Below are 16,560 nucleotides of genomic sequence, written 5' to 3' on the forward strand. Positions count from 1 at the left end.
GTTGTTTCGCTAACTTTATACACATGGATTTTTCTTACTTTATTTTCTGGTTTTTGCGAATTCGCGGCCGCTGTGGTGTAGTGGTAAGCAGTGCGCGCTTCCACTCCACAGCACCTCGGTTCAAGCCCTGGTCCAAGCAACATCGCAAAAAAAAGTATAGAAAAAGGTTTTTTCTTAACAGCGGTCGTCCCTCGGCAGGTAATGGCAAACCTCCGAGTGTATTTCTGCCATGAAAAACAGCTTCTCATAAAAATACAATCGCCGTTCGGAGTCGGCGTAAAACTGTAGGTCCCTCCTGTTTGTGTGACAACACCAAGGCGCACGCCACAAATCGGAGGAGAAGCTCGGCCAAACAGTAACATATACGTAAGCGCCAATCTATTATTATTATAATGCCATAAGGGGACGACAACGACCCTAATCTTTCTATTGTGTCGGTCCTATGGCCACAGCATCCTGCTAGAGTTGTCGGAAGTGTGATGCTCCACAGAGTCCTAGTCTTTGGTACTCATCAATTTCAGATTGTTTTGAATGTTCGTATTCGATATTAACTCTCGATTATTTACTACACAATTACTTCATTCCAAATATGGGCATTTCATTGCTATCAAGCACTAAAACACATTGCGCTCTTAAAATTCAAATAGAGATTTTCACTCTTCTTACCTTTAAAGATTTCTTCCTTAAACTTGATGATCACCTTCATTTGGAAACGAAAAGATTTTATTAGGTTACTGCACTACCTGAAAAGAAAAAACATTTCGATAAAATTAATATTTTTTATATATATATATTAGATACATACTATATACATACATAAACATACATAAATATAATAATCCTACAAAGTGCGAGTATATTAATTTTTAATGAGATTTTCCATAACGGCATGCAGTTTAAAAGCCCATTACAAAATATTACAAAGTATAAGTTTGAAGTTGTAAAAAAATCATGTTATTTTTTGGAAATTTTTTACGGAGTTTCTTCCATGCAAAGTATGTCCGACAAGTTTTTATTTTTTTTTTTATATGGAAGAAAATAATAACACTGTCCTTAAAAAGTTGACCGAAAATCCATGCAATTCTTGAACAACATCAAACTTGTTTTTTTTATACCAAGATTAAATAGGCTATAAAACTGCATAGCTGGAATTTTTCTAAAAAATCTGAAAGTTGCAAGTTAGTATCCGTATTTATTGAATTTTTCCTAAATTTGATATAATTTTTATATTTTTTGGTGTAGTATGAAATATATTTTAATAAAAAAATTACCAAAAAGAAATAAGAATAAAAAGCTTGTAATATATTTTGAACAATTCTCTGTGCCAATACTTTTGTTCGGCACTGTATATAATATGCGAAGGAATTTTTTGTCCAAGTTATCAGATCTGCACGTTAAAAAATTCTGTATCAAAGTTAAGGGCTTGGTCTGTAAATGTACATAACGTTTTACTTTTTGGAATAGAGTTGCCACCTATTAAAAAATAAAACTCAAAGTTAAATGAATTATTACAATGTGTGTATAAATCGAGATGTTTTGTAAAGTCAAATTCAGCTTAAAATACGGCCTAAGAAGGGGTTAGCTGACGAATATTTCGAAAAGGGTTGAACTTGATTAAATCGTACTAAAGCTATGCATATGATGTATTAAAAAATGTGTAGGGTTTCCACCTGCTGAAAATGTTAGCTTCAATGTTGGCGCTTTAACTCATAATTTCATTTACAGCGCGCTGTATACCCCTCTAAAGTAACATGAAAAAGGCCTTAACAATACAGTTCCAAACACAAATTTATCGCTAAATTTTGACATAACTACATAGGTCTTAAAAGACCGAACTATGGCAACGCTTACTGATCTGAACGCCTTGACTGGCGACTGATGATGTTTGTAGACCAAATGCTACAGGGAAGGGTAGTGCAGGTAGATCTAGGTACAACAACGAACAGATTTGTTGGCAGAGGCAACCCACAAGGAGTAGACCTATCTTCTCTCCCATGGATATTGGAATTCAAGAACATTGAGTACTTCCTTACAATAGTCATTAGAGGAAAATTCCCATAATCACCTTACGGAGTTACAAAACCTAGTTCTTTCCAAAAGTTAAAAAAGGCTAAAGACATCAAAAAGTAAAAAAGGCAAAACGATTAAATTTTCCCAAGCTACCTATTTTGCGCTGCTAATGCTTGCAACATATGTCTGTAGCAGTAGTTGTAAGTATGGCAAGTGAGAGAGTTACCTAAAACCATAAGTTTAGGAGAAAAGTTAAACAAAAAAGTTAGGGTAGAGAAGAAATGCAAAAGGATATTAAAAGGAATTGGAAAGAAAAAGAATATTAGAAGGTAAAAACAAAATGGTAACAAAAAAATAATATAAAAAAAACTTTTTAATATACAACGCTTTTATAAATGGACTAAAAAGTAGAAAATAATACTTCTCAGACCCATAGAATTTGTTTTGATAACTTTTGATTTTGAAATTTTAGCAAAAGTCATTATAAACAATCTATGAAATTGAAAATGAAAAACGTGGAGCGCATGCAATACAAAGCATTCGATTTAATTGACAATAGTCAAACTACATAACGTAGACCTAAAATTTCTACAGCGAAAGTAGAACTTTGAAATCGATTTTAAGCGGTCGTTATTCATATACCCACATACATACATTCATATATTACTTTTCATATCAATTCCAGTGTATTACATGCGCCCCACGCTTTTCATTTTCAATTTCATAGATTGTTTATAATGACTTTTGCTAAAATTTCAAAATCAAAAGTTATCAAAACAAATTCTATGGGACTGAGAAGTATTATTTTCTACTTTTTAGTCCATTTATAAAAGCGTTGTATATTAAAAAGTTTTTTTTATATTATTTATTTTCTACTTTTTAGTCCTGTCTGAAAAAAATTTTGCAATAGATATTAAAATAATTCAACGATATTAATAGAAAGGTGCACACACATGCATTTACATATGTATGTACATACAAACGAGCACCAATTAATTTTATTTAAAGAAATGGCGTGTCGTCTATTTCCGCTGTAGCAAACGTAGTACATAGGGCGACATCTAGATGTCATCTACCTCGCCCTATTCACTACAGCTGTCGCCCTATGCACTATGCTTTTTTATAGGAACTTTTCAAAGCTTTGCTTTGGTTCGAACACACAACATTGAAATTTTCTGGATCCAAGTTGATGCAAGTTGATAAAAGCGTTGTAAAATGGAGCCCCGGTTTCGGTAGGACTCAAAGTAGAGCCCGCGCTATAACGCCGGCGACTCAACGAGCGGTCAAGGCGGTTAAAAACCGCTGGGTGGAGAACACACCCCAGGCAGCCCCTGGAAAGGTCACCCAAAAACAATCCCGCCGGTCAGAACAGTGTCCCCGTATCGGGATATGGATCGACCGATGTAGTACCTACACCAACACACTCGCGAGCCAAAACAACCGCCGATATGCGTGTATAAACCTTCCTCAAAGTCTAGCCAAAAAGCCAGCAACTCACACAACAGGTTCCCCAGAGCAATTCGCTCGAGAAAGTGGTACCCGGTACACGTAATACGCGGCACACAACACAACAATCCGCCAAAACAGGCAACCCGGCCCAAAATTACCACCGTAGAAGGCAGAAACCCCGAGCGGCAGTGCAGGAGCCCAAGAATTACCCTTAAAACGGCCACAGGAGCTTAAAAATACCAACTGGTCCCCAACTGGACCGAAGGTAAGTAGTTTCGGCCTAGTCCCAAACTGGTTCCCAAATGGTTCCCGGACTGGTCCCCGACTGGTTACCAACTGGTCCCACGAACTAGTTACCAACTGGTCCCAAAGTGTTTACCAACTGGTCCACCTATACCTCAAGTGGTCCACAAGTCACTTCACTTACAAAGCATTCGATTTAGTTGACAATAGTCACATGCATTTACATATGTATGTACATACAAACGAGCACCAATTAATTTTATTTAAAGAAATGGCGTGTCGTCTATTTCCGGTGTAGCAAACGTAGTACATAGGGCGACATCTAGATGTCATCTACCTCGCCCTATTCACTATGCTTTTTTATAGGAGCTTTTCAAAGCTTTGCTTTGGTGTCGGAACACAACATTGAAAGTTTCTGGATCCACAACATTGAAAGTTTCTGGAACACAACATTGCAAGTTGATAAAAGCGTTGTAATAAAATAGGAAAAAGGTTAGCAGCTGCTGCCCCATTCAGTCAGCGTTAAGTTGGTGCCAAATGTTGACCCGGCAAGGATATGTACTACAACAAAAAAACAAAAAACAACTTACAACACTCATTCACACGCATTACCCATAACTTAGTAATGCTATGGTTAACCTGCCGGAAATTGCGATGATAAAGGCAATCGCAGAAATAGCTGATGTTGGCTTGTGCAACGATGATATGGCAAAAGCTGTAAAGCGGTACATTGAGTCAAACAGCTGGCAGCTTAACAAACTGCTGATTTACTATACTTTTTATAAACTACCTACTTAGTGGTAACTTGGCAGCTGGTGTGCAAAGGGGATTAGGGGATTAGGGGATTGGAGGGAGAAAATAAGCACGGAAGAAAAGAGTTAAAATGCAAAGGAACTCCGTACAAGAAATCAAATTGAATTGGAATGCAATGACTAAGTGGAAATCGAAACTGGAAATAAGAGAACGAAATGTGAAATTCGGGTAAAAGAAAGAAACGGAGCGCTTAGAGAAAAAAAGTGAAAAGGTGAGGCAAAATAATAAATATATAAATAGACATTTGTAAAATATATAATAATGTAATGTTAATATACTCAATTACCGGCAATTTAATATTTCATCGTATTTTTATGTATCGCGTGTCATTGCGGAATTACTTGTTGTCTGCTGTGAGACGTATAATATAATTTAAAACGTCTTAAAAAGGGATTTGCTGGATAAAAAAAAACAATACAAAATTAAATATTAAAGCTGTGGATATACTCTGCTTTTTTATACCCGAGCGCACTTGTGCACAAGGGTATTATAACTTTGTTCACATAACGGTTGTTTGTAACAGGCAAAACGAATCGAGATAGATATAGACAAATGTATACATAAATGATCAGAATGAAAAGAGAAATCGATTAAGCGGTGACTGTCTGTCCGTCCGTCCGTCCGTCCGTCCGTCCGTCCGTCTGTCCGTCCGTCTGTGCACACGATAACTCGAGTAAAAATTAAGATATCTTAACGAAACTTGGTGCGTGTACTTCTTTCGGGCGTAGGACGGATGGTATTGAAAATGGGCAAAATCGGGCAATAACCACGCCTACCTCCCATATAACGGTAATTTTCAGAAATACGAAAACTGCGATATTTTAGTAACTACTGAAGATTATTCACTCAAAATTGATATTTGCAATAACTTTTAGACGAAAAATAAGAATATTGTACATTTTTGGAAAATGGGCGTAGCCACGCCCACTTATGGATACATGTGTATATCTTGGTAACCGCTGTTCCAATTTCTTCCAAACTTGGCACAGTTGTTAGTCTTGCTACAGCATACCAAATGGCCAAAACTCTTTAAAATCGGACAATAACCACGCCTACCTCTCATATAACGGTAATTTGGAGAAATACGAATTCTTCGATAAATCAACAAATATTAAAGCTAATTTACTCAAAATTTATGCTTGCAACAATTCTTTGCCAAGAAAGACGTTTATGAAAAAATTTTGGAAAATGGGCCCGCCCACTTATGATCACATATATATATCTCGGTAACCGTTCTACCAATTTGTACCAAACTCGGTGTGATTATTGTGCTTGCCACATAGAAGCAAAACGTTGAAAATTATTGGAATCAGATTCAAATTACGACCACTTTTCATATAACGGCAAATTTCAGAAATGCTTGAAACTGCAATATTTCGAAATTTAAGGACGCTAATTTACTCAAAATTGATACGCTTACCATGTAGCGGTACCTGCGCCGGGTATTTAATGTTCGGCTCCGCCCGAACTTAGACTTTCTTACTTGTTTAAGCATACACTGTTTTTAACATCGCCTACGCTGCCGTCTTGCGCTGAAATGTGGGACTTGATAAATAGGCAATTTCATCAGTTACCTATCAGACTATGCCAGGAGCACTACTTAACGAAATTAAAAGTAAGTACATGTATGACTTTTCACTGAAACTTGCTTTTCAGATGCCTTATAATTTTCCTTTAATTTATAGTCGTCAAGGAAACCGACATCGATGAAGCTGCGAATCTGTCAAGTGCCTCTACATAAAAATATTATAATATTTAAGAAAGTAAAACCAGTGTTTTTTATATTCTTTCATATTTTATATCTTATTATATTTAGTTTTGTTGAGTCTCATAGTATAACACTTTGCATCAATATACTTTCTTGAATGAAGCCTAAGCAATAAAAAAATATGTAGTATAGTACCTATCCGTATGCATATAAATAAAAGACAAACACTCAAATTCATAAAAAATAATGAAGACTTTAACTGCTTTACAAATCGAAAATTTGTATGAAAATGTCACTTTATAGAGGTCTATAAATCTATTTTATTTTTTATGAATAAGGCCATTAAGTTTTATTATAGGTAAAATATTTAATATATATATAATATAATTTTTTATTAATTCTAAACTACAGTGTAGTCATAAAATTCTTCTTCTTCTTTCGTAGAACGTACGATTGCTTTTATTATTACATATATATTAAACAAAAGCGCTTAAATTTAACGATAAATAACGAAATAAAAGTGTTGTGTTATAATTCGTAATATGTTTTTTACAGTGTGGAGAATGAAAGCAATCGCACATTCTACGAAACAAGCGCAGATTTTACGAAAATAATTTCTTTACATATACGAATTATTTCTGTGCATTTTACAAAAATTTCGTAAAAAAACTAAGAAATAGTACGAAATTCTTTAGTACGAATACATTCGTAAAATGTACTATAGATCTAATGCCCCATATTTTCGTAGTATGTACGAAAACGGTTTTGTACAATCAACGAAAACTTTCGTGGCTCAAAATGACGAAAAATTTCGTAAGATTTACGCAAGTTTTCGTTATATTTACGCAGATTTTGTTTTCAGTGCAAAACAAAAAACATTAGTCACTACAAACTAATGCAAGCGTAGATACAGTTGCGTTGAAACAAGTAATTTTTAGCAAAAAAAAACCCCGACTTCAATTCTCATATAAAGAATATATATATATATATATATATATATATATATATCATGATACAATGATCGGATCTAAACCAGATTAGTATGAGACCACCTCTGAGATACTACCTTTGCGATGCAAAAAGAATTATCGAAGCGGTAAGATACATAAAAAAAAAGTATTCCGACGAACTGATAATCTCCTCCTTTTTTGGAAGTGGGTTAAAAACTAAAAGTGGGCTCAATAAAAAGAGCTTAGATTGGATTAAGCTATGGCGGCTGTCTTCATACCAATCCTCATTGAGGCGCACTTATGCGCGAGGATCCCCAGTGTGTGACTGGGTTTGGTTCAATGCCGAACATAACAGTAGAAATAACTATATAGTAACGAGTAGTATTTCTTGCAAAACACAGAAAGTATCACATTTCTAATGAGAGGTTGCTGAAAATGACGAAACCTCAGTCTCGCTTTCAATTTACTTTTCGTGTCCACAATTTCATTGCAGAGTCCAAGCCCTGACAATATCGTTATCTACATAATTATTTTTATTTAGGAATCGAGATTTTAAGGATTCGCTAATGCTCATATTAAAATTTGTATAACAAACAACGAAAAAATGTGCCCTTCCTAAAAGTAAAACATTTATCTTTAAATTTACTTATCATACAAGAACACTGCCATTATTTTATACCTAACTGCACATAAGCTCATATACATACATACGTACAAATTAAAGTGCTCCACGCATACCCTTTTTTTGCTACTTACATATGTGCATACCTTCCCACTGTTTGTCCAGGTCTATAACTATAAATGTACACTAGTTTTTTTTGTTTTTTTTTTTTTGTTCTACCTCCACACACTTTCTCACGCCAACTAATCTCTGCGCTTTTGTGGTCTTGTTTCAATTTCATATCTTTTCCTCTCTGCTTTCTCTCCCTTTAACCATTCAGCAGCTCGTATTCGTGCTACTGCATCGATGGCTACACGGGAATTCAGTGCCAAACAAATTGGGATGAATGCTGGTCGGGGCCCTGCCAAAATGGTGGTACTTGCATAGATGGCGTCGCCTATTACAACTGTACGTGCCCGGATGGTTTTACTGGTAAGTGGAATGGCAATGCACGCTGTGTGAGTGTTGCTTCTATTCTTCTTCAATGATATGTACTTAAATTTTTATGCACATACCTATGCACTTATATGTTAAGTTCTGTTAAGCGACTAAAGCGCACAAAACAAATACTACTTCTACTCGAGTACAACTGTCCCTTTTTCCACATTCACCATGCTCTTGTATTGTCATACAGGTGTACATGAGGGTTGTAGCAACAACAAGTGCAACGACGTTTTCCGTTTGGTTAGCATTTGCCGGCACAATGCAACACACGGAAACGTCGGAGTCTCGGAAACTCTATTCTATGTAGTGCTATTTTTAAGGTACTCGCATTTGTTATGCTATTGTTTAGATCTCTGCAAATGGGAATGTGTCTCACCAAAAAAAAAACAGTAGTTTGTATAAGTATTCTTACTTGGATACAGCCCTATGTGTGCCTGTGATTCTACATGGACTCGTTTGTGCTGCTGTTTACAGTACAAAGTGCACTTTATTGTTTATATGTATTAGGAGCAAAGGACACCGCAAAGCCAAAGAGCAAATACAATGTGTAAAAGGAAATATAAAAATAGCGAATAATAACAGCGAATGTGGAAAATAAAAACAGTCTAGTGGGTAGCGTGAGCAATAAAAACATTTGTGGGGGAGCTTAAAATGCAGCTTCTAGTAAAATTCAATAAAAAAGAAATCACTTGTATTCACGTGCGCATACATACATATGTGTATCTGAACATAAGTACATTGAAATTTATTAGAGCTGTGAGACATTTTTTTAATTAAAAAGCAGCAAAACATATACATATGGGGCGAAATTCGCCTAGTAAAACAGGTAAACAATTTTAGGTACTGCAATGTTGCTATTGTAAATGGACTCTTTCCTTCAGAGGTTTTTGTCGATTTATATGAATTTAAATATTCATATTTTTTTCTCGATCTTAGAATTGCAAGTTCTCTTACAATTTTATCTCATGTCGGATTTATTATTGAGAATCCAAAATTGGTCACCTCTTAGAACTTTTTTTGTTTTCTTGGTGCAAACTATATTTTTTTTTTACAAAAAAATTTGCAATTAAATATTGTTATTGCTTATTTCGATAGTGAACTTTCTTAGCTTTGCAACGATATATAATTTAGGGTGGGTGGGACATAAGGACTGCAAGGTTTTTATAATAGAAAACACTGGGGACCGCCTTGCGTTATTGTCGACGATAACAAGAGTTTACAGAACTAAAAAAAAAAAAATTAAAAAATTGTCCACCAGTTAGCACTCCCACCAGTAGCGAGAGATGTAACATGCTTAGACTCAAGAGCTTCCCGAGCAACTTCGTGGCCAAAAGGATTTATACACCTTGAATTCCAAGATATTCTCCTAGTGCACGCTAAGCTGACTTAACGTCCATCTATCACTCATCGGCCATGCAGATACACGCAATTTCGCTATGAAGTCAAACAATCTCTTACCGTTTTCTAATGAACCTACTAGGAGCCAAGGGCCTTTAAAGCTGCTTGGCTGTCGGAATAGATGATATTCACCTACTTAAAAGGTATTATTTACGCTAGAGAGCAACCAATATGAAGCCTCCTGCATTTCGGCTACCTCTGCGTGGAAAACGCTAAAGTGATCCGATAGTCTGAATTTCAGCTTGATGCGGAGTTCTTCGCGAAAACCCCTCCACCAGCCTTACCATTCAGCATTGCTATGTCCGTAAATATGGTTACAGGACTCCGATTCTAGATATTACACCCCTGCCAGTTCTCTATCGCTTGGAACGTGGGTGCTGAAAGATGAAAAATAAAGCCTTTCGATTGAAAGCTATATTGTAATTATTAATAATTTATTAACTTTCTAAATAATTTTTATTAAGTTTGTGAAACATCTATTCACTCAGAACAGCTGGAAGGATATAGACGAAAAATTTCTAATATTTATTTAGGTTTTTGAATAGGGTTGCTACATGTTTAAAAATTTAAATTCAATTTTAGCGGTTTGTCGCCATGTGTGTTCATTAGTGAAAAAATATCTGTATATGTAAGTAAACCCGCTGAAATTGACCATCGAAGTGTCAGCTGATGTTAAAAATATTATTTTTGTCACTTTTACTGCAGTAAATCTATAGGAAAATAATTATATGTAGAACCTTTGCATGCAAAATCAATTCACCGAGAATTCGAAAATTATTCAACTCCTAAATATTTTCATATGTGGAACAACCTCCTCTCACAGCTTCCAGCATGACCAAGAATCTCGTCCTTAGCCTCTTGGCGGATGTATGTATTTAGGACAAGACAAATGTTAACGTGTTATTGGAATATATACATACACACATTTGTACGCAGTGGACTTCAAGCATTTGAAAAATAATGCAGCTACTACACTTACTGTAGTAAAAATGTAAGAAATGGTGAGAAGTATTTAAAAGTAGTGCTAAACAATATAACGTACATTATATTTATATTTTTTTTGCTTTTACCATGTGTGGCGATATATATGTATTCTCCTGATAGGGTCGGCTGTAAACTAAATAAGCAAAAGAACTTTCACATTACAACTCTTCTAAACAAAAAGACCACCAGAGCGTATGAGTAGCCTTTGGCTAAAAAACAGCATCAAATATCTCATTACTACGATTTCGTTGAAAAATGTTTCCAATTTTTTTTTATTGTTTATGGTTTAACCGTTTTGTCATTTGAGGGTATTTTTTTCTTAATCTTTAAGAAGCTATTTTTATTCATCCATTTTTATCCATTTTTGGAGGTATTTTCAAATCGGTCTACCTCACGTAAATCTTAATATTTTTCCGAAATATTTTGGTGGACGTCTTCAAATATAATAAATTTTGTAATCCCGGTGATGCAGTCGAATGTATATGGGTTTGGTTTTTCATAAATCGAAAAACTATACCAGCCTTTTAATGGCCACAAATTTATGGCTTGTTTGTTTTTTAATTCCAGTTTAAGTTGCCAAAAATTTAAATTTAAGCTGAGTTTTCAAAAACACCAAAAATTTATATAAGTTTTTAAAAAGTAAAAAACAAAATTTTTATTACAAAAAATTACATCCACCCAAAAAATGCATGTATGTATAATCATCCAAAAATTATGTCCATTTTTTAATTACCGAAAAATGTTCGGCCAATTTTTTTTTTAATTAGCTAAAAATTATGTGCAGTTTTAGTTCACCAAAAATGTATGTTCAGTTTTTAAATTGCCAGAAAACTTTTGGACAAGTTTTAATAAATAAATGAATTATTTTCGTTAGGAAAATGACTGAAATTTTTGTCCAAATTTTAATTACCGAAAATTTATCTTACTTTCTATTTTACGAAATTTCTGCCCAGTATCCAAGTGTTATATACCTTTTTTAAATGACCAAAAATGTATGGCCATGTTTTAATTTAGCAAAAAATTATGTAACATTTTTACGATACCAACAATTGACGTTCAGTTCTTACATATGTACAATGTATATTGGTTTCCCTATGATAAGAAATATATTATTCGAAGGCTATAGTTTTAACCGCTTTTCAGCACTCAGAAGCTTTCCATAAATATTACTACACTCGATGTAATATAAGAATTTATAAAAATAAAAAATGTACATCGTTTGTAAAGATGGTATAATATCCGACTGCCAACCAAGAATTCTACGTTCCACAACCCATCTACATTCCATTTTCTATTCTATTTATATAGAAAAAAACGCTAAACACCCTCTTGCATGGGCTACGAAGCTGCATATTTGGAAATTTTCTGAAAATGTTTGAACTCTTTTAATTTTCGTGAACTTTATGCAAACTTTGAAATTTTTTTTTTTGTGGTTTCTGTTGTGCATTAATGACATTCTTGCAATGGACTTTTTATAAGTGACCGCTGCAAGACATTGTCTGTTATAAGTCTTTGATAGGAGTACACCTGCATGACATTGTCACCAGTGTCATTGTCAGCTATATGCCGTTTAGGATTCACAGCAAGTGCGACGATGTCACTAAATCCTCATTAGTGACGATGTCACCGGTGACCATTTTCGCTACTGGGATATGTCTCAACACAGTTTTGCAATAAATATGTACTTACATATAGCCGCTGTTGTTTGCATTTAAGATTTAACCAATACGGTACTCCTACAAATATGCACATTAGGGTGGTCCTTAAAAAATCAAATGAATGATTTTTTCCAGTCTCACACCCTTTATCGGTAATACCACGATCACCGATATCACATATAAATTTTGGCTCCGATTGGAGAGGTTAAGGCGGGTCACACATGGGGCAAAATTCAGATTCTTTTATAGAAATTCAAGAAATAAAAAATTTTTTTTTTTCATCTAATACCCCAAATCGATATTACTTTAGTAGAAGATATCACATATAAATTTTGGTCCCAATTGCAGTCGGTTAAGACGTTTTCATAGGATTATTTGAATTTTGTCCCCTGTGCGACGCGCCTTAACCGTTCCAATCGGGACCAAAATTTATATGTGATATCTTCGACTATAGTAGCATCGAATTAGGAGTTGAGGCTTAGGAAATCTGATGTAAAAATTTACTTCCTACATATTAGGACCGCCCTAATGTGCATACATACTCTTATGTCTGCGCGCAAGCATGTGCCAAAATCATCGCTTTTCTCTATTTCACCTTCACTTAAACGGAATCAACGTAGTACTAGGTAAATGTAAGTACATATTTCGCAATTTGTTGCGGAAGTACTTTGTTCTCTACGTGTGAAGCACTTAGTCGAAATTGAGCAAACTAATGTAAACACAACAATAAACAATCAAATATGTAGTTACAAGCCAGTTCACTTTCGTGCGCACGCATGCATAAGTAGGTGTAGAGTATCAACATATTTTGTTACTTGCCTGCAACCTTAGATTTTCAATACAACATTCCAGTGCATATCGAGAAGGTATCTTCCTTCGAGGGCAACTAGACGCACGTAGTACACGCACGCAGCACTAAATGTATTTGGATGCTTGTGGCTCCATGATTGTGATTTTTATTTACTTAGTACCGGCTGGATATCTAAATATATGTATATTTTGAATATAGTTATATTTTTAAGGTGTTGTATTTACGTAGCTTTAATAAATCCTATTTTTATCTGCGATTTTTGAAAATTGATTACTAACAAATATGTGACCAAATTTTTCTGCTGCGCATAGAATTGTAGCTGGAACTACTTTGTTAATAAAAATCAGGAGCACGAAATTGTTGGGAGGATATTTGTAATAATTTAGACCATATTTTCTGCCAAGCATATTCTAAAGTATACTCTGGTCCAATAGGTTCGGCGTAGTGCCATTTTCAGTATCAATTTTCGCTCTCGAAACGAAGTGAAAGAAAAATTACACTGAAGATGTCGCAAACGCCGACACCGGTTGGTCTCCAAACCAAAATTTAAAAGGGAAGTCAGATATTCGTTTCAACTAAATCATCTTCCCACCCGGGGAAAAATCGATCAACACCAATAGATTTGGTTTCTCTTCTTCACTCTGGAGACATCCACGTATCCTGACGAAGCCTTTTAAGCTGGAACCTTGTGCAGCATACTACAGCGGTTTAGTCATAGGAAAAGTCGATCAGCCTAAGTCATGAAGACTAAATTTTCCGGTGGTGGAACCAAATATCCGTTCTTCGCTCACCTTCTCATTGCAGACGTTAAGTTACCGCAAATAAAAAAGATCTTCGGGCGCTTCGTCCTTTACTTCCATCTGGTCGATCGCGCAAATGACTGAGATGTTGAGGAAATTAGCTTTGATGCGGATTGCGGCGAGGCGCTCGAAGAGTTCTCTTTTACAACACAAACCCTCCTTTTAAATACATGGCATCTAAGTAGACGTCGCAAGGCTGAAAATATTTCTTGCATTGCTCCGTCCAATATATTTTTTGGATAGCAGTGATATCAGCCTTAGTATTTTTGACAAAATTAACCAGCTGGGAAAAGCCGGCATACATATTAACAGTCCAGACATTCTAGGCGCATGCGTTCAGGTGATAGTCCCTTAAACATATGTCATGGTCGTCATAACGAAAAGGGGGTCTCATCCCACGCCTCACAGTGTTTTGACTATATGGAGGCAGGTAGAAAAAATTCATGGTGACTTTTTAAAAAACAAAAACCGGTTGGACTTAGAGAGGAAAAAGTAACAGTCATAAATACCAAATTTTACATTATTTACTTTACTTACCCCCCTTCTTCACGAACGATAGATTTCCAAAAAAAAAATACGTGAAAGGGCGCGATTCCGACTAATCAGTTTAGAAGCCTTTGGCGATTAACCCATTAAAGAAAGTGTTTCCTTTTCAGCTGTAATCAATTATTTAAATGTCGTGGAATATTCAGGTAAAGGTTTTTATCATTTATTTGGTACCTTTGTTTTCTGAGAGTGGAAGGCAGGAAACAAAAATTAACCAAAATTCCATCACACTTAATGACTGGGCCCAAATTTTTTGTGAGTTTGGGACGTTATAGTTATGCAATCTTCCCCATATTTTATATTTAGATTTTTCTAATAAAATAAAGGTCACAAACAAAATTTCATCGAAATCGGATGAAATTTAATGTTTCCGCCCTCAAGAGTAGAAGGCGTGGCAATTATTCCAACTTTACAAATTTTCATAATTCCCAATTTTTAAGCAAAACTAGAGCACATGTCCAGTTTTAGTGAAGTCGGTGCAGGTGTACTATTATTTCCACCTGCCTCCATATAGTCGAAACACAGTGCGCATCTCCGATTGTCACATTTGATGGTTTTTTCCGTCGCGGGTTAAAAGCCATGTCATAATCCATTTCTGAGAGAGCTATAAAATTTCACTTGTATACATATAGCGCCACATCTACTGGAGAACATATTGGACCATATTGGAACTCCCTCCCTTTCTATACTGTCTAAAGGCTCTACACGGTTCGGTTAATGTAATACAGAGCTAATTAGAGCTGATCATCCTACCTAAGTTTGTTTTAATACTATTTTTCCCAGTCGTATTGAATATTCAAGATAACTCAGAAACTTTAGCGATTGATAAAATTTTATTTAAGTAACAAATAAATCGGAAAAATCGTTATAGTTTGGGGGTGTGTGTGCCACAAAGTGTACGATAATTTAATGAAAAATTACATTTCCACGTTAATAATGAAGGCCAGCAGCAAAATGGGCTTAACCCTTTGCGCCAAACAGCGTTCACAATTAACATTAATGCATTTCAGTTGCCAAGGTCTGCATCCAACGCTGATACGCTGAATGGCTGATAAGAGCGCTTTCAGATTGCAAACTGTTGTCATTGCTATGGAATATGCAAACCAGGCACAATGCATTCTGGGAATTAACCTGACGTTGCTATTGGCAATTAGCCCGGCAGTGGTAGGTTGCCAACCATCAGTCACCACTATCTAACCGAAAGCATGTAAATGAGCAGCTAAGGTGAGTGCGGTGGCTGGTACCGCTGTACCCGCACACCGCGCTGTAGCTATTGCAAGTGGTAACCCTGTGGTGCCTTTGGGGCACTCCGACTGCTAGCTGCTGCGCTTTTTTGCTGCTACTTTTTTACATTTTCATATTTTCTTTCACTTTTTTACGTTTGCTCTCTGGCTCAGCATGAATGGCAGTCTCCATTTCCTTAGCTATGGCCGCCGCACAGTGGTATGAAATCAGAAAGCAGCGTTTTCAACCGATTCGAAAATTTTTTTTTTTCTTTCATAAAAGCTGTTGAGATTTAGTAGATTTGTAGTGCATGATTTTTAAATTTGTATTTGTTTATATACCCCCGATTCTCCTGTTCGTATTAATGAATGTTGGCATAGTAAAAACTGGTTGAAAATAATTATAACGACAAAAATGCAAAAGCAAACTTTGAAATTATTTCAAAAGAAATTCTGAAGACTTTACCAAAATTAATTTGTTTTTTTTTGGAATTATAAAATAAAAATAGGTATGCAGTTTTAAAGACTGTTCAATTTTAGTAAGCAAGTTTAAACTGGCTAAGAATTCACGTTGATTTTTTAAATTTTGTTTTGTTAGCGGCGCTAGGCATTTTCTTTCACATATACAAAGTTTGTTCAGAATATCAGCAAAAAAAAATTATTAAAAATCAACGCGATTTCCTAACCACTTGAAACTTGCACTTTGTTATATGTATTAAAATAAACAGGCTGCGAAACTACATTAGTAAAATTTAAAAAATTCTCAAAAAGTTTTAATTTTGGTAAAAAAAATTTATAGCATTTCAAATTTTTCTTGTAATTTTTTTTCGTTTAGCGGGAATCCTATCATTGCATTCAAGCA

The 16,560-nt window shown here is 35.2% G+C and overlaps 1 protein-coding gene across 1 annotated transcript in view; it reads left to right on the plus strand.

Moving 5' to 3' along the window:
* The window catches only part of LOC118742062 (dual specificity protein kinase shkD-like), a 32,608-nt gene extending 24,023 nt beyond the window's left edge, over positions 1 to 8,585 (plus strand). The window contains exons 2-3 of the mRNA XM_036474030.1: positions 8,115 to 8,292; positions 8,469 to 8,585. Of these exons, the coding sequence (XP_036329923.1) occupies positions 8,115 to 8,292; positions 8,469 to 8,585 (295 nt within the window). The remainder of the gene's footprint in view (positions 1 to 8,114; positions 8,293 to 8,468) is intronic.
* The last annotated feature ends 7,975 nt before the right edge of the window (positions 8,586 to 16,560 follow it).

This window comes from Rhagoletis pomonella, unplaced genomic scaffold (assembly GCF_013731165.1).
Source record: "Rhagoletis pomonella isolate Grant_MI unplaced genomic scaffold, Rhpom_1.0 Rhpom_scaffold_00006, whole genome shotgun sequence".
Taxonomy (NCBI): domain Eukaryota; kingdom Metazoa; phylum Arthropoda; class Insecta; order Diptera; family Tephritidae; genus Rhagoletis; species Rhagoletis pomonella.